At 42.0% G+C, this 26,339-nt stretch overlaps 1 protein-coding gene across 1 annotated transcript in view; it reads right to left on the bottom strand.

Moving 5' to 3' along the window:
- LOC140709307 (heterogeneous nuclear ribonucleoprotein A1-like) overlaps positions 1 to 25,089 on the bottom strand; it is a 70,717-nt gene extending 45,628 nt beyond the window's left edge. The window contains 2 exon segments of the mRNA XM_073007913.1: positions 17,792 to 17,942; positions 25,016 to 25,089. Of these exon segments, the coding sequence (XP_072864014.1) occupies positions 17,792 to 17,942; positions 25,016 to 25,089 (225 nt within the window).
- Positions 25,090 to 26,339: the final 1,250 nt, after the last annotated feature.

The following is a 26,339-nucleotide window of genomic DNA, read 5'->3' as shown; positions in this document are numbered from 1 at the left end:
CACTCAGCAACCCACTTGCCTTGGAGGCTCCTTCTCACCATTTGTTTCTGTTAATCTCTCAGATTATAATTTCCTAGAGGGCTAGAGTTACATTGGTCTGTTCTTTCCCTATCACTCTCGGACCCCATAACAATATGTTGAGCACATGGCAAGCACTTACCAAGGAATTCTTCCTGACGGATATTGTTAAGTATCCTACCCTGGACATGTGTTGCTGTGGGTCTGGGTCACAAGGAAAATGTGCTGAATGAAGATCTCTGTGTCCTCAGCTTTTACACAGAAGTTGAACCTGAAGCTACCAATTATCATATCTAAAAATGCCTAAAAATGTATTAATGATTCAGCAGTTAAATTTATGAAGGGAAAGATTCCTGACACCATGTAAGTCCCTGCTGGTAGAAAGTATGTGCCCAGTGAAGGCCTGGGGATTGAATGATGTTTACCAAGTATGTGTTGACCAATAAAAGGAGGAGGCAAAGCGAGAAAGTTAGAAGAACATACATGGACTTCCAGGTGGTGAGGGCTCTACCCAGATTCAGCTGTGGGGTGATTGGGTGTATCTGCGACCTTAACCCTTCTCTCATCAGAAAACAAGGGCCTTGGACAAGAGCATTGCTTGGGTTCTTCTAGTGTCAAAATATTATGACTTTAAAAAGAAATGATATTATTAAAGAGATTTTGAAGAGCTTTGTCCTTAAAGGAATGACCCCAAACTACTAAGATTTAAAAATAAATGTCACTTTGTGTGGTTGGTGTCTCTGCCTCTGGCAGTATTATCCCTTTTCCATGGCCTCTTTTTGGTTCACTATCCTACTATAATAATTTCTAATGTGTTTCAAACCAAGAAACCAGACAATCAGGATTATAATCACTGTAAAGTAGGTATAAATTGATCATAAGTGATGGCCTTACAGACTTACCTAGCTAATGAGGATGCTATTCAATGCATATGCTTTGTGATAGCTGTTTCAGCCATGGTGTGAGATCACTTGTATGTGTGTATGTGTGTGCATGCTTATTTACATATCTGTTAATGAGGTCATTAGATATTGGATAAAAGCAGTCATTAAGACAATGATACTTTGCTATTGTCTCTATTTAACGAATGAGGAAACCACAAATTGAGATGGTTCAACACTTGCCCCAGAACATATGCCCAGAAAAGTCTTATTTCTAGTTATAATGTGAAGGCAGATAAGGAAACTAAGAAAGTGTGGTTTCCAAACATTCCCCAAGTTACCAATGCCTTGAGGGCAAACAGCCAATACATCTCTGCTACTTTCTCTTCAAGGCTGCCATGGACCATACCTGGAGGGCTCTGAGGCTGGACTGACATGTGTTAACTGCACCCCTCTCCACAGACCCAGCGATCCCAGCACTGGCTGACTGGCCAGCCTTCTCACTGTGAAGACTGCATTGTGTTTGTACAACTTTCAAGGGCATGTTCCCTGGTATAGTAAGTGTTGCCATGGAGCCTCCCCTCTCATGTGAATCTGTCAAACCACAGAGAGACCACACTGAAGTGGGCAGGCCTTTTCTTAGCTCTGTCCAGCAAATTACCCTTAACCCTTTTTCATTCCACAGTTATTTGTTGAGGGCCAAATGAGAATTCATTAGTAATTGCCAACATTTGTGTGCTTGGCCCTGTCATACATGCTTTACACTTATCAACATACTGAATCTTCACAATGGTCCTAGAAAATAGGTCCTATTTTTACCTCCACTTCACAAATGTGGAAACTGAGGCACAGAGACTGAGTCATACGCCCAAGGTCACACAGCTGGCAAGTGATGGAGCAGAATTCACACCCCGGCCATCTGCTCTTACTGTACTGACTGTTACAAGAAAGACACAATCCCTGCCCTCATGGAGCTTCCATCTAATGGGAAATACAAAAGGTAAACCATTCATTTTAAGATGATGGTTTAATCACAGTTTTAATGATGTGAAGGAGAAGTTCCAGGCAGGTTGAAAACAGGTGCTGGGTTACTTGATCCTCACTGGGAACAGGAGGGATGTTCAGGAAGGCTTTTTTTACCTTGAGGGGGAAAGAAAGTTGGCATGGAACTCCAAAGGATGAGCAGGAGTTCATCAGGTAAATTGAGAGATGAGTCTCCCAGATGGAAAAAAAGATGATGAGACCTTAAGGCAAATAACAGCAGGAAGTGTTCAGGGAACCATAAGAAGCCAGTATGGTAGAGTTCCAAGGTGGGGGGTGTTGGTACCTGATGGAGTTAAAGAAGTGACCAGGTCTGCACCTCCACTGTCTCAGCTCAACTGCTGTGGTGGGAGGGGGACAAGCTGCTGCCACTGTCTCTATTTTGCTGATTGGCACACAGAGTGGAAAATAGAAAAGCGGCTTGAAAGCCACCAAGCCCAGGGCCTGTTTGTGACCCACCCAGGTCCCTGGCACAAGACCCTGGCTGTCTTTCCTTGCTGTTTCCTCTCAGGATTCCCACAGGCAGTTCCAAAATAGTTATATCAGGGACTCTTTTGTATTTAGGAAAGAAAGTGAAACATTTATTGACCATTTACTCCAGTGTTAGTGAACAAAGCAGACAGTAGAGGATGCCACAACAAGCCCCAAGAAAACATGTTTAAGAAAGTACATACAGGCCATGTCTTTTGCCTGCAAAGTTCACATAAGCATTAAAGTGAAATAATTTCTCCTTGCATCTTCCACCCCTCCCCCAGCATTCAGGATCTCAGCAGGAAACGGATGGCACACTCAAATTGGGTAACACGAAGGGAGTTTAACAGAGGGCCTATTTACAAAGGTATAGGGCAAGTAAAGGGGAAACAGGAATAGTAATACTGAGCTCCATCATCATCGTAGCTCTGAAAGAGGAAGGGGAGACAGTGGTTCTGGATCCTAGAGAAGGGTGGTGTGGATTGCCTGACAGGAGGTCATATTGCCTGACATAGAGAGGGCTGCCTGACAGAAGCCGTGATGTTTAATCCTCAGTGACACCATAGGCCAGTAATGAGGGGATCAATACCCCAACTCACTCTCTCCCACCCTCCAACCCTCTGCTGATGCTCCCTGTTGGCCACACTGAACCAGGAGTCATGAACTATTACAGGATAAATTGTGTTCCCCAAAATTCATATGTTGAAGTCCTAACCTCCAGTACGCTAGAATGTGTCTGTATACAACAATAGGGTCTGGAAAGAGGTAATTATGTTAAAATGCAGTAAATAGGGTAGGCCCTCATCTGATTTGACTAGTGTCCTCAAAAAAGAGGTAATTCAGACGCAGACATGTACAGAAGGAAGGCAACGTGAAGCCCCGGAGAAAGCGGCAATCTATAAGTCAAGGAAGGAGAGGCCTCAGAAGAAGCCAGCTACACCAACATTTTCATTTCAGACTTCTAGTCCTCAAAACTGTGAGAAAATAAATATCTGTTGTTTAAGCCACCCAGTTGGTGGTGTTTTGTTATGGCAGCCAAGCAAAATAATGCAGAAGTCCAGGAAACCTCCAGTGGCACAGAGCCAGGTGGAGAAGAAGAGATAGAGGCCGTGGAGAGGCAAATAGAAAAGATCCAGAGCAACTCTACCCAGGCGCCTCAGAAATGGATGTTTCAAGATGTCCTAGAGCAGTATCAATAAGACTGGAAATATTTCAGTTGAATGATTCTTGTCCACAGCTGTGCTCTCCCTTTCCAGCCATGACCCATGTCCCCACCATAGTTCCCATGCTGACTCTTTTCCCTGGCCACAAACCCCAGTCTCACCCAGGTTGGGAGCCCCAGTTCTGACAGACCTTTCTGTGTACTTCTGGCCACATCTCTCTCCCTGAGTGCCCAGAGATGGTTAGGAGCTTATCCTGCACATTTTACTAGACTGCCTGGCTATAAGATAACAAGCATCTTGACAACAGGGACTGCCTCTCCTTTATTTCTGACAAATGAAAGAATGAGTGAGAGAATGGATGAAGAAAAGTAACATTTATTGATGACCATCTATGTACTGAGTTCAGTGCTTTCATGTACTTTAACACTGCCTGAATCAAAATCAAGGAGTCGGGAAAGAATAATTATTGGCCATTTATTCACCATTTACTATGTGCTAGGCAGGTGTGGGGCAAAATACTTAAACAGCATGGTACAGACACCAAGAAGGACATATCAGAGCAGACACCAGCCATAGACCCAGGGATGGCTAGGCTGGCACCACTGGCTAAAAGTCAGTCTGGTGCCATGCTCTGTGCTGAAGGATCTCTCATGCATTATTTCACTGACTCCTAATAATGCCAATTGAGGTAGGTATTAATATCCCTCTTATATACAAATAAACAACTTGCACAGTAAAAAAGTTCATTGTGCAAGGTCACACAGAAAATAAGTGTGGAACTGAGACTCACGTCCAGGATGGGCTCAGTTTTGAACACCACGCTGTTGTCTTATCATGCTGCCCTTGCATGTGATGTCCCTTTCCTTGTACACTTTTCTTCCAGACAGCTATATGGCTTGCTTCTTCTGGTCTTTGCTCAAGTGTCATCTGCTCAGCAATTCCTTCCATTTAAACATAACCTGCGCATCACCACCCTGACATTTCTTTCTGTCAAGCTTTATTTTTGCTTATAGCATTTTTTTTTATCATGGTAAAAGACACACAACATAAAATTCACCATTTTAACAAATTTTAAGTATAAAATTCAGTGGCATTAAGTATATTCAGAATGTTGAAAACCTGTCACCACCATTCATATCCAGAACTTTTCCATCATCCCAAACAGAAACTCTGTACTTATTAGAAAACAACTTTCTGTTCCTGCCTCATCACCCCTGGAAACCACAATTCTACTTTCTATGTCTATGAATTGGCCTATTTCAAATATCCCACATAAGTAGAATTATATAATACTTGTTCCTTTGTGTCTAACATTTCACTTACCTAACGTCTTCAAGATTCATGCATATTGCAGTCTGTGTCAGAACTTTATTCCTCTTTAAGGGGTGATTAATATTTCACTATACACACACACACACACACACACACACACACACACATATATATACCTGTACAACATTTTGTTTATTCATTCATCTCATTGATGGTTATTTGGGATATTTCAGCTTTTAGACTATTGCGCATAATGCTTCTGTGAACATGTGTGTACACACATTTCTTCAAGTCCTTGCTTTCAATTCTTTTGGGTATACACCCAGAAGTCAAATTGCTGGATTATGGTAATTATATGTTTAACTTTTTGAGATCCCACAAAACTGTTTTCTATCTCTGTATCACTAATAAGCACATATCATACTACATGTTTTATTCATTTATTTTGATTAGTGAATATCACCACCCACTGGGCTGTAAGCCCCAATGGAGACAGGGATTTTTCTCTGATTCATTGCAGTTTCCATACCTAGAACGTGTCTGGGACAAAGTAGGTACACAATAAACATTTGTTGAATGAATGAATGTATTTGATGTGGATCCTGTTCTTGAGGTCAAGGGTACTAGGGTCCAAAAGAGTCGGGTAAGGTCCAAAACATCAACTACAGAGGGAAAACTGAAGTCAAGGAGGGAAATGAGAGATTAGAGGAAGGGATGCTTTCCTCTTTGCAGCCTAATGCAGACCCAACACAGTAAGGCTGCAAATAGAAAAGCCAGTCATGGCCGGGCACAGTGGCTCACGCCTGTAATCCCAGCACTCTGGGAGGCCGAGGCGGGTAGATCATGAGGTCAGGAGATCGAGACCATCCTGGCTAACACAGTGAAACCCTGTCTCTACTAAAAAATACAAAAAATTAGCCAGGCATGGTGGCGGGCACCTGTAGTCCCAGCTACTCGGGAGGCTGAGGCAGGAGAATGGTGTGAACCTGGGAGGTGGAGCTTGCAGTGAGCCAAGATCATGCCACTGTACTCCTGCACTCCGGCCTGGGCAACAGAGTGAGACTCCGTCTCAAAAAAAAAAAAAAAAAAAAAGCCAGTCACGGGGGTCAGTTGCTAGGGGGATCAGTAATTGTATGGGACAAGGCACTCAGGAACAAATGAGGTGAACAGTTCAGGCCAGAGAGTGAGAACAACCTAGGAGTACCTGGTGGGTAAGGGGACATTAAAACGGAGCTACCTGAATAGTGGATGAGGGAGCCGGCACAATGTAAGAAACCATGGAAGTCCCTAAACAATGCTTTGAACTTATGGCCCAAGACAGTGCCTGGCACATATTAAGCATTAACAAATATTTTTAATTGATTGATTTCTAATTCCAATCTATCACTAATTTGACATATGACTTAAGGCAAATCACTTTTCTTCTATGCAACTTTCTTTATCTGTAAATATAGTGGATATAGATAGGTCAATTAACTAAACTTTGGTTTAAACTGTAAAAGCTTTTCTCCCTAACAGATCCCAAACAGAAGAGGAAACACAAAGTGCATCTGAAAGGGGAGTTGAAGACCTAAGTCCCCACCAGCAGTCCTCCCTCTTCACACCACAGTGACTGACAGTTGATTCCAGGATCTAGGTTTGCAGGTCCTGGGCCATCGGATTCCTGAGGTTCATTCTAGCTCTGACATCATGCATCCCCATCATGCTTGCTACAGGCCCTTCGACACAGCAGTAGCAGGTATTAACTCGGTGCTTACCATTTGACAGATGCTATTCTGAGTGCTTTTCACGTATTAACTTATTCAATGCCCAATTCAGAGATGAGAATATTGGGGCACAGAAAGGTTAAGACACTTCTCCAAGGCTACACAGATAGTCAGGTTTAGAGCCTGGAATCAAACCTAGTTATTGGACTCCAAGGCCCTCGCTTTTGACCCACAACTCTGTCCCACCTCCCTCAATGGGTGCACAGTATGCATTCCTGTCCTGTTCAATAGGACCCAGGAAATGCTAGTCTGATGGGGAGAGGAAAAAAGAGAAATGAGAAGATAAAGTGGGAGAAAGGGAGTGTGATCAAACTGTACCCCGGAGAGCACTTAGTTCTCTAGAGGGGAAGCAGCTGCAGAGTGAACCTGGTTGCTGGAATGGAGACACCAAGAGCCAACCTGCTGCTTACCCCATGGTCCTGGAACCAACTCTGAGGTGGATTCTCCTGAATCCACATTTTCTAATCCAGAGATGGTCAAATGCTATTCTTATATCAAGATCTTAGATGACAGCATTCCTTAAGAGGACTTTTCCAGAGAAAGGAGAGATGTCAACTTGCCAAAATATTTTTTCTTACTGGAACAATAAAAACCTGCTCTGTAAATAACAATAGGAATAGAAAGCGGCCCATATTCTCACCCACCTTTTTCTTTTAATGAATTCAATGAATTAGAATGTATGCTATTTGATTTTAAAAAATGTACTGAAAAGCTTGGTATCATTCAAAGCCTCTCAATCAGTCATTTTTATATTATCTGAAGCCAGTATTTCCATTAAAGTGGTACAACATTATGCAGAGTAGAATTTTATAGTAACCTCAGAAAAATGCAAAAATTGGCAGTAGATGAAGGCAAAGGACAGGGCTTACCTTCAGGAACAGAGGGTCTGTCTGTGTTTTGCCAAGAGACTCTACTGCCATTTGGGGGTGGGTAGTTCACTGTTTGCATGTTATGGGGTGTCCACCATTCCGGACCCCTGTCTACTATATGCCAACTCACAGTCCAGGAGGGGAGAGGAGAGACAGGGATGCACGTACCAAGCTATCATCCAAGACTTCCTGTGGCACCTGATACATGGTAATGCAACTTTATTAGAGTTTATGTACTTTAATGTAAAACGAAATGTTTACAAAGCATAAAATAAAATACCCTCAAAGGCTAGAGCCCATCTTGCATCAAAAGTAACTCACTATAAAAGAACTGAAAACACAATTTGCAAGTATCAAAACCAGAGAGGACACCAGTGATTATCGAGTCCAGAGGGTGGAAAACTTTCTCTGTAAAGGGCCTGGGTGTAAACATTCTAGGTTTTGTGGGCCATATACTCTCTGTTGCAACTACTCAACCTTTGCCTTTGTAGCACAAAGGCTACCCATACCCATATTAATAAAATGGATGGGCATGGCTGTGGTTCAGTGAAGTCTACTGACAACAAAATTTAAATGTTTAAATGTTTAAATAAAGACAGGAACCAGTATGACTGATTTATTTTCTTTTCTTCAGGCTCCAATGTGGCTCCATACAACACTGTTACTGATCTTGTCACCATTTCCATTTTTGATAATGTGTTCATTCTGAAACTGCTGACTTTAATTTTGATTTTTTACAATATTGCATTGAGTATTAACTTACCTTAATGACTGAGTGTTAGTATCCCCTTAAGTTTTGCCCTGGAGTTAGTGCCTCACTTGCATTGCAAGTTTGGGCCCTGCCTTATGCTCCCAAACCTCCACCCTGTCTCTGTTCTTCCTTAGGCCAGTCTTTTTGTCCATTCTCCCAATGGCTCCATTCCTCGTCAAATTGAGTCCTAGTAACTTAGTTGTACATTTTCTTAGTGGAGGTCATGTCTTGACTCCTTCGCCCTTTCACTTTTCCTCCTACTCAAGAGCAACAACAAACCCCTCCTCACACCCCATGTCAGCAGTTCTCACCTTCAGATCCTTTGAAGGATCAGCTTCTGCTCCAAGAAGTCTTTTTCTAGAAGATATTCCCAATAAAGAGGACCTCTTTCTAAGAAGGATTCTCCAACAGCTGCTAAGAAAACTGTCCCTGTTTCATCACATACATATAGCAGTGTGCCAGGCACAGAGAAGGAAATGCACCAGAGAAGCCTCCCCACCAGGTGATGAAGCCCTGGGGGAAAGGACTTCCAAATCCCACCCTCTAGCACACAGTGGACCCTCAATTAGTATTTATTTATCAAACTGAATTGGACAAGTCCTTTCAACTAGATTTTCAGAGTTTGGAGGATTAAGGTGGAAATGGGGAGGCTCAGGGAAGACTGATTTCATACTCTTAGGGTGAGAGAAAAGCAGTGCTGTTTTGTGGATTTTGTTAGTGGAAATGAAATCACTGGGGAAAACTGCCAGTGTGGGCACTGTGGATAGTGCTGGATCCAGAAAATAGAGTAGTCAACACTTGTACTCTAACTAACTGGTCTATGGTAGGAATATACATGTGTTTTCCCCAATTTTTTTAAATTTTCCAGTATGCTTCTGTTCCATAGGAAGTGAAAGAGCCAATTCAGAAACAAATGACCACTCTCAGCTAAACCCCCATTTCCCAAATCCCGAGCCTTCCTTTGACCTATTTATTCAATTTCTCTTAACATATTTAAATCCATTGGAGGGAATTATGAGGGAGACAGATGAGACAGCTCACAAACATTTGTATGCACATTAAAATAAAGAAAATTAAATGAAAAATTAATAGGGCAGACAGCTAACCATGTAACGTGATTTCACTTTGAAGCAATTTATTTCCATTCAAACTGTGATAAATAATCACCAAGTGATATAATAATTACCCATTTCTTGGTGTCGAATGGGATGTGGAAATTATTCTCTGAAGTGAAAACATCCTATGGACCTTCAAAAGGGAATGCCGCACATTCAATAAAGCTACAAACCATGACCCCACAAGAAATTGAATTGGCCTGTTTGTATTCCCATCGCTATGTCTGAAAAGTATGTTCTCACCCTCTAAGGCAAACTTCCCTTTCTGTTTGATAAAGTCTTGTGATTTGCGACCACAAAAACTCTGAGGACTCCATAAATTTTGTGCTTTGGCACTCCCGTGTGAGATCAAGCCCTGCAAAAGATGGCTGCTGAAGAAGGCAGAGTCTAAAGGTCACAGAACATTTCCTCATTTTGGTGGTTAACAACAGTCATTTCTAAATGCCTTCTGGGCTTAAGAATAATTGAATGCATTTTAAAATTAGGTCTTGTTCAGTTAAAAGCAAGACCTCATCTGTAAACATTCATCAGCACCCATTAGAAGGACCTTCCTGGCTGGAGCTCTTTACTGCCCATAAATACAAGGGCTGCCATTGCTTTAGGGCCCCCATGTGCTGGGTGCGTGCATGCATCATTTCATATCAGAAACACTGCTGACAAGAGAAGCCAGCAAACAAAGAGGCTGGTGGGAAAAAGCACTGGATTAAGACTGAGAAGACTTGGATTCTAGTCTTGAACTGGCCCCTTAGTATCAATGCAAACATGAGGAGTTCATCAAAACATCTCTGCACTTCAGGTTCCTCATTTATAAAATGGGGATGATTATATATACCTACTTCAACCCATTGGAGAACTATAAAGTGTTGCACAAATTCACTTCAAATTCCTAAATGTTTCATCAAATGCTGACTAAGACTGTCCAAGGCACTTAGGAATGATGAGGAAAGTAAGAAAAAGTCCCCCCACGTCAAGAAACTATCCATGCAGGAGGAAAGAGAAACATGTATAAGCAATTCACTCCAAAAAGGAAAGTCTGAGCCTCTCTGGCATTTGCTTAGGCCACCTAACCAGCACTTTTCCTCTCCATTCAGTCATCCTCTTATTTATTCATTCATTTATTCAACAAAACTTCATTTAGCATTTATGATGGGCCTGGCACTGGGAATACAGAGATGACTCACATTAAATCCCTCAAGGAACTGATGTTCTGGCAAAGAACATATCTTTGCAAAGAATTTTCCAACATTTTAAAAAATATAGTTTCTTTTCTTTCTTCTTCCTTTTTTTTTTTAGAAACTGAGTCTTGCTCTGTTGCCCAGGCTGGAGTGCAGTGGCGGGATCACAGCTCACTGCAGACACAAGTTCCTGGGTTCAGGTAGTCTTCTGCCTCAGTCTCCAAAGTATCTAAGACTACGTGCACATACACCACCACATCCAGCTAATTTAAAACAAAATTTTGGTAGAGACAGGGTCTCATTATGTTGTCTAGGCTGGTCTTGAACCCTTGGGCTCAAGGGATCCTCCTGCCTCAGCCTTCCAAAGTGTTGGAATTACAGGCATGAGCCATTGTGCCTGGCCAATGGTTTCCTCTTTAATCCCAGCACATGTATTTAGAGTAGATATGATTAGCTCCATTTTTAAAATCAGACACTGAAGACCCAGAAAAATGCAGTGACTTGCCAACCCCAGGGAGCTTTTAGTGACAGGGTTGCAACACTGAAACTGTGGCTTTATGACTCAAATCCTGTGCTCCTTCTCATATGTTGTAGATGTCTTCCAGGAGACAGGCCAGCCTTGAAGTAAGCCGTCTTAATGAGACCACAACTCCACCTAACTCTTATGAATTCTTTTCTCTATAGAGCTGGATCTATACTCTGTACCTTACAGCACTGTTTAGGGCACAGCTGAAATAAATTGCCTTCCTTCCCTCCCTCCTTCCTCACTCCCTCCCTCCTTCCTCCTTCCCTTTCTCCTTCCCTTCCTCTCTCCCACCTTCCTTCCTCTCTCCCTCCTTCCTTCCTCCCTCCCTTTCTTTCCTTCCTCCCTCCCTTTCTTTCCTTCCTTCCTCCCTCCCTCCCTCCCTCCCTCCCTGCCTTCCCTCCCTTCCTTCCTTCCTTCCTTCCTTCCTTCCTTCCTTCCTTCCTTCCTTCCTTCCTTCCTTCCTTGTTTCCTTTATTTTTTCGTTCTTTCTCTCCTTCTAAAGCATTTATTGAGCATCTGCATCTACTATGTGCTGGGCATTATGCTGGGCCCTGAAGATTAAAGGGTGTTAATGACATAGTCCCAGCCTCCTGGATCTTAATAGCTAGTAAAAGGCCCAGAAAAGTACCCAGATAATTTCAATATAGTGTGATAAGTGCTAGGACATAGAGATATAGGATGCAGTAAAAGTCTATAAAAAGGGCCAGGTGCGGTGGCTCACGTCTGTTATCCCAGCACTTTGGGAGGCTAAGGCGGGTGGATCACGAGGTCAGGAGCTCGAGACCAAAAATACAAAACAAAAATTAGTCATGCCACTGCACTCCAGCCTGGGTGACAGAGCAAGACTCCATCTCAAAAAAAAAAAAAAAAAAATCTGTAAAAAGTAATCTAATCTAGCATTCAGGGAGCCAAGGAAGGTTTCACAGAACAGCCAGAAAGAAACCTGAAGAGCCTTTGACCAGGCCAAAAGGAAGCTAGCATGTTTATTTTTTGTTGTTTTTTTGTTTGTTTGTTTGTTTGTTTTGTTTTTTCCCAGATGGAGTTTTGCTCTTGTCACTGAGGCTAGAGTGCAGTGGTGAAATCTCAGCTCACTGCAACCTCTGCCTCCCGGGTTCAAGTGATTCTCCTGCCTCAGCCTCCCGAGTAGCTGGGATAACAGGTGCCTGCCACCATGCCCAGCTAATTTTTATATTTTTAGTACAGCCGGAGTTTCTCCATGTTGGTTAGGCTGATCTCGAACTCCTGACCTCAGGTGATCCACCCACCTTGGCCTCCCAAAGTGCTGAAATTACAGGCATGAGCCACCGCACCTGGCCAAGCTAGCATGTTTTAAGTACGGGGAAGAAAATGGGCAAAGCCTGGGAGGAAAGTGAATGGGAAAATCTGAAGGACCCACAGTTTGTCCAGGGGACTGGACAATGGACAGCTAGAGAAGTAGAGAGAAAGTTGCTGTGAGAGAGGAACTCATGAGTCCAGCTGCACAGAGCACTGGTGAGAAATTGAGACTTCATTCTGAGAGCAAGGGGGAGTCCTGGAGGGATTTTCAGCAGAAGGTAAAACTCTCAGATTTGAGCTTTAGTAAAATAATTCTCACTACTCTTTTGAGAGTGAGCCCAAACAAAGAAGACTGGAGTTGTAGGGAGGGCTGTGGTAATGTCACAGGTGTGAGATGAGGGTGAACTTGAACTAATGTAGTAGAGGTGGGGATAGACAGAATTGAGAGATACCACTCTTAGGGCTGGTTGTTACTTTCAGTGAGTGCTTGGATCAGTACTGAATGAGCCTACTGGAAACCATATCATGAACAAAACTAACAATATTACTTAGCAAGTCCTTCTGATGAAGCCAGGTACTCGACTAAGAACTTAAATATACTGTCATATTTAAAAAGGAAAACAATTTGATGATGGTGGCACAGTTTTTTTTTTTTTTATTTCACAAATGCAGATTCCTAAGACCCATTGGAACCTTACTAAACCCATATCTTCAGAGATGATGCCCGGGAATATGCATTCGAGATGCAGTGCTCTCAATGTGCACTAAGTTTTTATCGCCACTGGTATGAACTCCAAAGCAAGTGACATTTTTATGCTGGGGAATGGCTTCAATTAATTAAAAAAAATTTAATTCCAAAAATAACAATTTCAATTAACCTGTGCTGCCTTATGCTTAATGACATATAGATGCCCCAAATAGTAAGGAATACCCCAGTGACAAGTACATATAAAACACTTAGCTGAGAGTGAGACTGACAGGCCTCTTAAGTAGAGATACTACTTTAGAGAAAGGTGTCTTTTGGGGCCTCAAATGGAATAGTCTTGAGATGCAGAGAACAGTCTGGTTGAAGGAAGACGACACACTCAAGATTCAAAGACAACCCAGGCATTGGGAGGTACCTGAAATACCTTCAAGTCTGAAGATTTTCAAACTGTGTTCCAGAGACCACCAAGCTTCCTTAAATGTTATTTAAAAACAAGGTGGAACCTAAACTTTTAGTGTTGGGGCTTTCCTCACCAAGTAATTCAACCTTTTAACAGTTTTACATATGGGGTTTGATCTAGAATTCTCTTTGAAGAAAGGGGACAGGAGATTTGGAGAGAAATAAATGAAAGGAACATAGGCAGTCACCAGGTCTAACACACGTTTTGTGAGCATGTGTATACCAGGTGGGCTCAGCGTGAGGCAATGGAAGAACTAACGTGAATAGGGTTGGGCCTCTGCCTGCATCTGTTAAGAATCTTTGGGTGCAAGTAGCAGAAACCAGCACCAACAGACTTAAACAAGTAGCAGGATTTGCTAGATCACTCAGGGTAGCTCTAGGATGGATCAGAGAATTGAATAATCAGACTTCCGGCAGGAAAGAGCCATGAGGCTCTAGGGATCTTGGTGAGGAGAACTCATGGATCAACTCCATATGCCTGTCAGCAGAATGACTTTGCTCTAGCCCAGGCGTCATTCTTCTCAAAAACCAAACACTCTTTGTATTTTTAGTAGCCTAAAAAAGCTAGAGTCTGATTTGCCCAGCTTGCATCATGCTTACCTGGGCCAAGGGCGTAAGGCTATAGATGGGCTGACGGCAAGGAAGGATGAGTTACACTCCCAGCCAAAGCACATGGCAAGAAGTGGGGTACTTCTCCAATGGCAAAGGGGGTATAGTAAACAAAATAAGGTGGAATGGAAGCTGAATAAGCGAAAAGAACAGCTGCCTACTACATCTCCTGCAGAGAAGGGGAGGTTTTGGAGATACATGTTTTTTGATCTGTCCACCAGTGCCCCCACTCCGTGTCTGAAGTCTTCTCCCTAGTAATCCTTCTCTCCTATGTTGTGATATGGATAGACGCTCATACGTTCTTGTAGGTTTACCCATTCTGGTCATGGTTGATTGGTCCTGGTCCAGGGATGGCCCATTCTGGGCCAATCAGGGACTCTCTCTGGAATTTTAAAACTTACAGCTGTGTCTTTAAGGATTCTTGGTAGCCATTCTTCTCCACATTCAGGAAGCTGACGATGGAGAATTAAGACACAGAGTCAGGAGACAGGGAGAATTGTGGCTTTATTTGAGCCCTTGATTCTAATTGTCCCTGAAGCCAAACTACACACAGTGGCCCTTGTCACTATGGCATAAGGCAATCTAATATTTTCAAAAGACAAGCAAGCAAAACACAATACTTTTTTTTTTACCCTTAGTTCAAAGTGGGATTCTGTCATTTTCAACTGAAAGTGTCTTCACCAATAATAAGTGAACACTAAGCTGAACATCAAGGTCATGTGTAGCAAATGCTATCAGAATTATATGATGTTCAGGAGAAACTACCTGGATAATTCTAACAGCTTTTATTTACTGAGCACCTAGCTTGAGTCAACCAGGCTAGGTATCTGACATACATTATTTGATTTAATTTTTGTGTCAGCCCTGCAAGGACATCTTTACCTCTATCTCACAAGAAGAAATTGAGGCAAGAGAAGTTAAAACACTCACACATTATTGCCCAGCTAGGTGGTGGCAAAACCTAGATTCAAATCAGATCCTAGAACACATTATTTGTCCTGCAGCCAAAAAGGAGAGAGGCACTCTATCCTTTGCAACAATGGACAGTTCCCCCATAGGCTTATCAATTACTACAATCAAGTTGCATCCCTGCTAACTTAGAATATAAAATCTTTCTGGTTTGATTTTGCTGAATCTAGACCTGATGTTAGTTATCACTTCATTATAGCCCATTATTATTTAGGAAGTTGCTGGGAAGTTAAGTTTGCAAACATATTTCAATAGTACCTCAACTCCTCAGGCCACCAGACTGTTGCATTTCTCACAGTGTGCAATTTTTACAACTCTCTTTTGTTCATTAGGGTAAGAATTTATAAGCCTGACACCTTGGCCAGGGAACTGTGCATCACTATTTCTGAGTTAGGGCCCTTCTGGGAGGGTGGTGTGTGTGGCAGAATGCTTTCTTTGTGCAGTGGGTGGGGGTGCATGTTATTTGTAGTCAAGACGATATCAATACAATAGCCCAAGTCTTCTCTGCAAATTCAGATGGCACCCTAGCATAGGAGAAACAGTGTGTCTGAAGTCAAGAGAAGCTAGAATTTCTTCCAGACTCTGCTTCCACATAGCTGTGTAATCTTGGGCAAGTTACTTCTCCTCTCTGGGGCACATCTGGCCACAAATCAAATAAGAATGTTGTTCTAGATCATTCTGTCCCATTGAATCTTCTCCATGAAATGCTAAAGCAGCACAAGATGTTCTGTGAAAAAGGATTTTGGGACTCAAGTAAACTTGAGAAAAGCCACATTAAAGCTAAATTGATTTCATTACTGAGTTTTCTAGAGACTTGAATATGCTATTTGCTCATGATCCCTCTGCAATACAGAATGCAGTATTGTCCAGATTATTATTTTTTAATAAAGAGATTTGAGCTTTTTTCCAAGAGCAACTTTTAGCATTCCACAGCACATGGTGCTTACTTGGAACACATTTTGGGAAATGTTGAATCGGAGAATGATGAAATGTCTTTCTTTGTTCTTTTTCTTTGTACCACAGTAAGTCCTCTTCTCACATCACTGTGCCTGCTGCTCTTATCTGACTTTTATCCCTTTTGTTCCATCCTAGATCTATCCACTTGTCTCCACTTCCTCTGTGGCCACCCTAATCCAAACCACAACTATCAACATCATTCTCTCTCTCTCTCAGCTGCGAACTGCCCTGCATGGTCCCCTTCTTGCTCTTACTACAATCCTTTCTCCACAAAGTAGCCAGAAGTTTAGTTTTTAGAAAGTTGTACCAGTTCCTTGATGGCTTAAGATGCTACAGTAATGATCTACTGCACTTAGATTGAATCCAAAAGCCTTATAATGACCTGCAAGGCCTTACACAAACCTTGACCCACACTATCCCTCCGACTCTGTTATGTCACTTGCACCCTTTCTCCCTATCCCCCAGTGGCAATGCCTTGGCACCTACTATTTGCTCTGTCCAGCATTCTCCATCCTCAGGCCCTCATGTCACTGTCACCATGCAGGTCTCCGCTCAGGCATTATCACCTTAAGAAGCCTGTCCCTGACCACTCCAACTAGAGGAGCCCCTCCAACCCCCACTCACCCTTTCACTCATTCCAGTTGGAAAGTATTTTCTCACATATGTGTTAACTTATTTATTGCCTCCCTCCTGTCCTGAAGAATGAAAGTTCCTTAAGAGCAACGACATTGTCTGCCTTGTTCAGGGCCATATCCAAAGAATCTATAACAGTGCCAAGTATAAAATAGGCATTCAATAAATATCTTTTTAAATTAATAACTGCATGAATAGATGTTTCCCCAATTAAACTATTAGTTCTTTGAAAGCACAGACTATGTTTTATACTCTTTCAACTCCCAGCTGTGTAATCCCAAACCTTTCTGAGACTATTTTCTCTCCTGTACAATGGAGATAATGAAAGGCACCTCACAGATGCATATCAAAGATTAAATGAAACTTTCAATACGTTCCTAGCAAAAAATGCCTGGCATATAAAGCACATGGATGACAGTTTGATTTCTGTGTCATTCTCCATGGAATCCAGAGTTCCTAATTCAGTGCTCAGTACACAGTAGGCACTCAATAATTGTTTCCTAAGTGAATTATGAATGAAAATATTATGAATCATTTTCTAAAAATCCTTCAGCAGGGCATATTTATGAAGCATCACCTACATGCTCCCAAAGTCTGCCTTGATCATGACAAGTGGGTGGTGTGATGTAAATACGATGCCCCAAACAGAAAATGGAAGCCTCTGGAAGGTTGTGGGGACACTCTTCCCTGAAGATTTTAAAGATAAAGAAAAGCCACAGCCCTGAGACACAATGCTTCCTGTGAGAAGATGAATGGAAGGAACGTTGATTGAATTCTTGCTAAGTGGCAGTCACCATGTTGGGCATACAAGATGAGTAAGACACACAGGTTTTCTGTCCTTACAGATCCTGCAGCACAGTGGGAGAAACAGACAAACAAGCAATTTAGAGCAGTAGGGTGAGGCCTGCAAAGGGATGGTGGCACAGAGGAGGGTGCCAGAAACAGGCATAAGAAGTCAGGAAATGCTTCCTGGAAGACATGACGCCCACACTGAGGGGAGAATGAGGAGGGTTTTGCAAGGAGATGAGATGATTGGCAGGATTCTGGCCAGATAGGACCAAGCTGTTGATTGGTTGGAGGGTGCGTGGGAGAGGGACATGTTAAAGATGGCACCAAGGATTCTGGTTTGGGCAACCTGGTGGCTCATGATGCCCAGGTGAATGGTGTGATTCCCAAATTCCTCCACTGGCTGACACAGGCCTGCATCATTTGCCATTAGCAAACTTCGGATTCCTCCAAGTTCCAGCTTTTCAGCTGCATCTTCCACTCTTCCATCATAAAAGTATCTGTTGTCAAAAGTTGAGGCACAAATGGCAAAAAAACCAAAAAAAAACAAAAAAAAAAAACAAAAAAAAACAAAAAAAAAACTTCTATGTAATGAGAGTGTGTGTATGAGTGTGGGCATGTGTTTGTGTACTGGAATCCCTAGAGGGTGTTTGTAAATGAAGAGCTAACTTCAATGACCCTATTGTGGTAATTAACACACTCCCTAAGCGGACTGTGCTGCTGCAGGAAAGATAAGCTGAACTCAGATAGGGGCAGATTTGATGCCAGGAAATTTGTGCAGTGTTTGGAAAGTATAGAAGGTCCTTGAAGTACAGGGAGCATCTGCAGAGAGGAAGGTTGTTTTCAGTAGGAGTTTTGTGTACAGCTTTGGAGCTCACAAAGCACTTTCACAGTCATGATTTTATTTAATCACCTAAGCATTATAACTGTTCTTGATGAAAGTATTTGAATAATATAAGAAGGTGACCCCCCCCACCCGCCAAATTGAGAGACATAAGATTGCTCTCTTAAAAGTTAATTTCTGGCCAGGCGCAGTGGCTCACACCTATAATCCCAGCACTTTGGGAAGTCCTGGTGGGCGGATCACTTGAGGTCAGGAGTTCGAGACAAGCCTGGCCAACATAGTGAAACCCTGTAACTACTCAAGTACAAAAAAAAAAAAAAAAATTAGCTGGGTGTGGTGGCACACACCTGTAATCCCAGCTACTCAGGAGGCTGAGGCAGAAGAATCAGTTGAACCTAGGAGGCGATAGAGGCTGCAGGGAGCTGAGATCAAGCCACTGCACTCCAGCCTGGGTGACAGAGCGAGACTCCATCTCAAAAAAAAAAAAAAAAAGAAAAAAAATTAATTTCCACCTCATCATTAATGGTAGGTAACCATATGTAGAGCCTCCTGAAAGAGAAAGAAATGGCTTCCTATCCATTCCCATCCATACGCAGGAAGGATTATCTAATCCAGAACAAAAAAATGTTGGCAATTATCCTTTGGATAACACCAAGAGAGACAGCTAGAGATAACCAACCCTGGCATTCCAGTCTCATTGCCAGGACATCCCTAATGTGGAGATTATGTACAACAGGGGTCATCAAACTATGGCCCACAGGCCAAATCTGGCTTCCTGTAAAGTTTTATTGGACTACAATTATGCCCATTTTTTTTATGTAGTGTCTATGGCTGCTTATACAAAACAATGGCAGAGTAGAGTAATTGCAACGGACACTATAAAGCCACAAAGTGTAAAATATATACTATTGACCCTTTGCTGACCCTGATGTAGAACATTTTACAGCAGCAGCCACGGCGAAGACTTTGCCAACACCTGTTCTTAATCCTCTTCTCCCTGGTCATCCCCTACAGTAGGCAAGGCTGATATTTAATCAGTGTGTACTGTTACAAATGTGCCAGTTGCTCATGGTTGGCATCCCTTGTGATTGGATTATGTCTGTGCCCCCCCACCATTTGTTAAAAAAAAAATCACCCCAATGATAGAAGCTAGAAAGTTAAATTACTCAGTTTGTTAACCTGCCTTGAAGTTAACTGTAACCAGGTGACACAGTTTTAAATGGAAGTAGAAGTTTGCTGAAAAAATTCTAAGAAAGCTTTAGCTTTAGCTTTTTCTCCTTCTTCCTTCCTAGAAAGTAATACAATGCCTGGCACTGAGGCAGCCACTTTGGGAATAAGAAGTATAATGATAGAAAGAGCCTATGTTCCTGGAAGCATCTTTGAACAATTAAACCAATGCTAACAACTACCTATATCTGGACTTCTTCTTAGGTGAGGAAAAGAAAAGCACTATTTGTTTAAGCCACTATAAATTGGGAGTTTATGATTTGTTGCTACACACATTCCTAACTGATACAGTAGCCAAGGGCCTTAGGTATTCTGGGCTCCACTAGCAAATCCATCCATATAGTGCATGGCCTCATCAAGTGCTTCCAATATACTTCCTTGATCTTCTTCAATGTTTACCATGTATCTTTTAAATAGAAGTCACCTGATGAGTGTGCTGTGGGTCGGAGATAGAAATTCTAGTCCTGGTTCTGCCACTGACGGGCTCTTTGTCCCTGAGCATCCCTCTTGCACTCTCTAGATTTTCCATTTCTTCCTCTGTAAAATAAAGAAGCTAGACTTCAATCTCTATTCTTTCTTCCTAGTTTTTCATTCTATAATTCGGTTAATTCTGAAACAGCATACAGAAAGAATAACATAACAGCTGCAAGCGAGCACTAAAATATACTATGAGCTTGCTAGCTGCCAGGGCAAAGAAGAAAATAATGATGACATAACTCATTTTTTGATTAAAAAATACAAGTTACACAAGGGATAGTTCTCATTGGCACAAAATCCTAAATGACTTTATAAAGAAGATAAAGGACAACCTAACAGGTATTGTCTTTGCGAGTGGACTTCTAAGCCTTCTTTTCAGAAAGCTTAAAAAGAGCAGAGTCAATGCCGGCATACTCATTTGCTCCTCAAAAATGGTCTGTTCATCTATTGGTGAATATTAATAGCTCATATGTTACAGTGTTGTTTTTTCCACTCACACAAATATGATGAGTATCATTTACTAAGCAATCTCAGTAATTAATACACACCAGATATTTCAATTTGCCTCTCCCAAAGCTCAGAGGCTTCCCTTCCTACCAAAAGAAACGTGCTGCCTGTACTAGTAAGTTACTTATATATGCCCAGTACTTTATAATTAACAAAGTGTCTTACTCTGCTTTGCATTTGGTCTTCAGGACAATATGTGAGAGGCAGAATGAGAATAATTATTCCATGTTGCAAATGATAAACAGGCTCAAAAAGCTTAAGTGATAAGATATGGTGGCCCATATCAAGTTCAGGGATGACCTAATTCCATCTGGCTCCATGCCTGAAGCTCCTGCAGCAAACACTACCACCTCTTTCCACACCAGGTATTGCTTATGTCCAAATCCTGGCACTTCTGTCAGGGACGTATTCATTGCGTGGCTTCAAACCAGCCGCTCCACTCCACTTTCTTTCTGTTTCTGCCGCTGACACACAGAATCAATGAAGCACCGACATATTATCTCAAATATATAGTCCTGAAGGCAAGTTTGATGCCTTATAATAGCCTTGTTATGGCTGATTTTTAAAAATTAAGATTAGAAACAGGAAAATGAAACAAGTAAAAGATATGAATTGAGTCTCGTTTTGCGGAATCAATAAAGGATAGCCATGCTTCACTGTGTGCTTCAACATCTGAGGCTGACCCTAAAGACCAGATACCAGGCCTTGTTATTTTTTTTCTGGACTGGGTGGGAGTACAGGCGTTCTTCTTCTTCTTCTCCTTCTCCTTCTTCTTCTTCTTTTTTTTTTTTTTTTTTTTGTATATTTAGTAGAGACGGGGTTTCACCATGTTAGCCAGCATGATCTTGATCTCCTGACCTCCTGATCCGCCTGTCTCGGCCTCCCAAAGTGCTGGGACTACAGGCATGAGCCACCGCGCCTGGCCACAGGCATTGTTCTTTCTGTGGGGGGCAAGATCTCACTCTGTCACCCAGGCTGGAGGGCTGCAGTGGTCCAATCATGGCTCACTATAGCCTCGACTTCCCAGGCTCAAGTGATCTCCTACCTCAGCCTCCTGAGTAGCTGGGATCACACACATGTGCCACCATGCTGGGCTAACTTACTATTTTTTTAACGTTTTGTAGAGACAATGTCTCCTTACATTGCCCAGGCTGGTCTTGAACTCCTGGACTCAAGCAATCCTCTTGCCTTAGCCTTCCAAAGTGCTGGAATTACAGGAGTGAGCCGCTGTACCCGGTCAGGCCTTGTTCTTATCTTCTAGGTCAATGTTCTCAGACTTCCTCATTCACTCACTCACTCATTCAGCAACACAGGAGTAGAGATGACCCAGACATTTGTCAGAATAGGCTATAGTGCATTCAGCTTGAGAGCAAAGACTTGGGAGGTGGAGTTAAAATCATCTCTCTATGCTTTGACTTCCTCATCTTTAATAATAGTCATACTAGATAATACTTACAGGTGATAACTACATGATGCCAGGTGCTAGTCTAGGTCATACAGAAACATATATATAGCCTATACATATATATGTATACACATACACACATATATAGGCGCTCTCTCTCTATATATATATCTCCATGCCTAAAGCTCCTGTAGCAATACATATATAAGTGTGTGTGTGTGTGTGTATATATATATCTCCTTATAACCTCATTTAATCCTCATAACCACAAATGAAGTAGGAACTATTTTTATCCTCTTTTTACCGACGAGAAAACTGAGGCACCGAGAGGTAAAGAAAAATGGACAAAGACCACATACCTAGGAAATAGCCATGCTGGGCAGTACAGCTCCAGAACCCATGCCCATAACCACTACATGATATAGCCTGTACACCAGTGCTGTCCATTCGAACTTTCTGCTCTCATGGAAATGTTCCATCCAATAAGCTAACCACTAGGCACATGTGACTAGTCCAATACTAGCCATTAGCCATACACAGCTATCAAACTCTTGATAGTACCATCAAAAAACTAAATTTCTTATAAGCTTTTATAAGAAAGCTTGTGCAGTAGATGTTTGCAAACTGCTCAGCACAGTACCTGGCATTTAATAGGCACTCAATCTGTGTGAACTACTATTGTAATAGTAGTAAGCATTGAACAAATATTTATCTGCAATCTCGTATCTGAATATAAAATCCAAAGAGCTCTGGAAATCAAATTGTGTGTGTGTGTGTGTGTATGTGTGTGTGTATGCTTAACTCAATTTGGCAACAAAATGTAAGCTGGCCTGAAGTAATTTGGTGGCACACACTGACATGAACTGACAGAATGCTACTTATAGTGTTACGCATCCTACATTATTTATTGGATGTTTTACAGCAGAGATATTAATTTATTTAATTGTGGGTGCTGCCCCAAGCCCAGCAGGGGGTGTTATGTAATAAGTAATATATGTATCCTGTTGTCTTTCTCAGAGCTGAATCATTCTACATTTCTGAAACACATCTAGCCCCTAAGGTTTCAAATAGGGAATCATGGACCTGCATTTACATTTTTATACCAGGCTAGCTATGATGGACAGAGCAGAGAAAACAGGGCCTGACCTGGAAACCTGAGTCCCCACTCATTGCTGTTGGAGAGGAAAGCAGGCCTTCTCCAGGCAAGCTGGAGCGGAGAAATAGCCAGAGCTGCCCCAGGTCGGGCGCAGAGAGGCCTGACAATAGGACAACAGAGCATCCACAATAGCTGTCTTCCTGGGGCAGCCACGTTTCCAATCATTGCTTTATGAATCTATTCAATAAGTTTATTTAAATAGTCCTGCAGGGAAAGGGACATGATGCTCCTATTTATTTAGTAAGTTCATTATCGTAGATGTACTTGTGGGACTCTAGACTGATGCTACACACAACTAGCTGCTCCCCTGTGCAGATCCAGGCTCTGCTCCCTCTCACCTTCCTTCTCACCCTACCCCCACATTCCAAAATTTGGAAAAGTGGATCTGCCTTCCAAATAGTTCTCTCCATCCTGATTGATGGTCCCAGGGCCTGAAATGTCCTTTACTGGCCTTGTCTTTTGTGATCAGGCATTTTGTCCTGTAGAGATATCAACTTGAAAGGTAATGCAGTGAGGTGGAATCTGGACTTCCTGTGTGGTTGGGGTAAATCACTTAGACTCTCTGAGTCACGATTTGCTCACTCCTAAAGAGTAGCAAGCAATATCCCTTCAAAGGGTTTTGGGAGGAATAAATAATGACCTCAAAGTGCCCTGGAAAAGCACGGGACACTGGAAGACACCCAGTGAGGGGTAGTTGATAGATCTAAGCCCCCTCGCAGTGCTCCCTGTTTCTGTACAAATGTAGAGTCATCATCTTTCATTACAACAACGAAGAGAAAGCATGAGTTTGGAGTAAGCCTGGCCTGGATTCTATTCTCAGTTAGAGGACCTTATATCAAGCTTATTACCCCTGTGAACCTCAGTTTCCACATCTGTACATGGGAATAATGCTTACCTCTTATGCCAAAACCCTTAAGAAACCAAAGGGATACCAACATACCTAGAGAACCCTGCACGATGTCTGGCCCACGGAAGATGCTTCCTTCCCTTGCCCACCCTTCCCTTCTTCTAATGAGGCAATGGCACTAAAAGACTATGGCATTTTCCTTCCAACCTTAGCTGCCTAATAATTCCTAACTAAGAATGACAGAATTCAATACCAAAATCAATGAAGAAGAACCATGTGTCCCTTTTTAATCAAAATCTAAAATGAGGTAGCCCTTGCCTGCGGCCACATCAAAGCATAAGTGAGAGAAGCAGCAATGGAAGAGGGTACTTTGCAGTTACCTTCTTTGGAGAAGCAGGAGTCAGGCAAAGTTGGGCTCTGTCTTTAATGATAGGATATAATTCCAATTTCACAACTTAATTATGACTGGATGAAAAGGACAGCATGAAAAACTAGGTGTAGGATAGGGAGTTTCATCTCGTTAGGTTCACTGACACCTCATTAGGGACTTTGAAAAACATTCTGCTTCCAGGCAATTTTGCTACTATCTTGATTTTTTCCCACATTTATCTGGCTACATTTATTTGACTTGACACAAGTAGGAAAATGGGATCTTTGATTTTTTTTCCCCAGCTCATCAACTAGCACTTCTATTTCTCCACTTAAAGCCACAACATTCTTTTTCAGGTTATGATCATCAAGATACCAGAGGATCGGAGCTGCCAGAGTAACCTTCCAAAATATGAGCTGGATCATGTCATGCCTTATGCCAAATCTTTAATGGTTTCTCACTGTCCATATACAGTAGCATGGTGTGCAAGTACTACCTACTTTTCAGACCTTATTTCCTACCTCCTTCTTCCAAAATGTCTATTCTGACTGTAACAGGGCTGCTTAACATTCTTCCCCCAGGCCCAAGAGAAAATCTTACGATGTTCATGATATTCCCATCTTCTTTCTCCATTTCCCCTATCACCTACGAAAATATCATTTCTCCCTGTAGGTTCAAGTCAAAGATTCAGTTCTCTCTCAAAATTTGCTTGATTTTCCCAATCAGAACACACCCCTCACTCATTCTTAGTACTGCCAGCATGAGGATCATCTGCACTGGGATATCCTGTCATGAATGCTGGCCGATACTTCATGTCTGCCTGACCTACCCAACTGTGAGCCCTACCATTGTTAACTTTCTGTTCTGTTAGTGCAACACACTACACCGGGGTGTCCCAGTCAGTTCCAAGATGTGTCAGAAGCACTTGTTACCTCTAAGATGCCAAGCATGGAATGTACATGTATATTTTGAAATGTACATATATAGAAATAAATATATATAGAGAGAGAAAAATTAAAGGGTTGACAAGTTCCTCTCTATAGCACCAAGTCAAGTCATGTAACAATATGATAAATACATGGAAGACAAATGGGACCGTTCTTGATCATGCTCTGAAGCCTGGGATCCTTTCACTTGACTTTAACGTGCAGCACTGTTCATTGTACCATACCATGGACAAAACAGAAAAGGTCTGGCAACATTTGGAACCAAAGAGAATGTCTTAGTATCTTAAGCACTATGCACAGTTTGTTTATTTGGAGATACTGCCACCATTGCATTAACATTGCATGTTAAACTGACTGTAGACCCTAATCAATTGTTGCAACATGGCAAAGGGATTTGGAGTTAGTAGATGTGGGTCTAATTTCCTGCAAATTTGCTGTCTCAAAATAGCAGAATGACTTTGGGTAAGTCCTTTCTTTGAGCCTCCTTTTCCTCAACTTTAAAGCAATAAAGTTTAAAACATAGAGCAACTCCCACCTTGCAGCTTTGTTACATGGATCAAATGAGATGATGTATATGGAAAAGGGCTTTGTAAATCACAAAGCCTTATAGCAATGGGAGTTAGTAGTTATTGGTATTAGGAGTTAGCCAAGGGTAAAGTGCATCCTCACAACTGGGTTCTTTGTTGTAAAAAAAAAAAAAAAAAAAAAAAAAAGGAATTTTCACACCACAGTAAAGAGAATAGGTTTTGGAGGCTGACCACCTTGTGTCCAAGAATTGGCCCCATCACTTCCTCACTAGGTGATCTTGAAAAAGTCACATAACCTCTCTGAGCTTCATGTCTTTGTGTAGGAAAGGGTGGTGACAGGGCTTTTGTGATTATTATTAAAAATTAACACATTTCTGAAGGATAGAGACATATACAAGATAAATCACAGCCCAACCGTTTAAATATTGTACCAGTTATTGCACTAAGGAAGAAACAAGTTTCATCCATGAGCTGGGTTTAGAGAATGAGTACCAGCTTCCTAGGAAGAGAAGGCAGGAGAAGAATATATCAGGAAAAAAAGAACAGTAAGTGGCAGAAGTGAGAAAGTCCTGAAATCTAATTTATCTTCA

Source organism: Chlorocebus sabaeus, chromosome 20, assembly GCF_047675955.1.
Source record: "Chlorocebus sabaeus isolate Y175 chromosome 20, mChlSab1.0.hap1, whole genome shotgun sequence".
Taxonomy (NCBI): Eukaryota; Metazoa; Chordata; class Mammalia; order Primates; family Cercopithecidae; genus Chlorocebus; species Chlorocebus sabaeus.
This window is presented reverse-complemented; position numbering and strand designations above follow the sequence as displayed.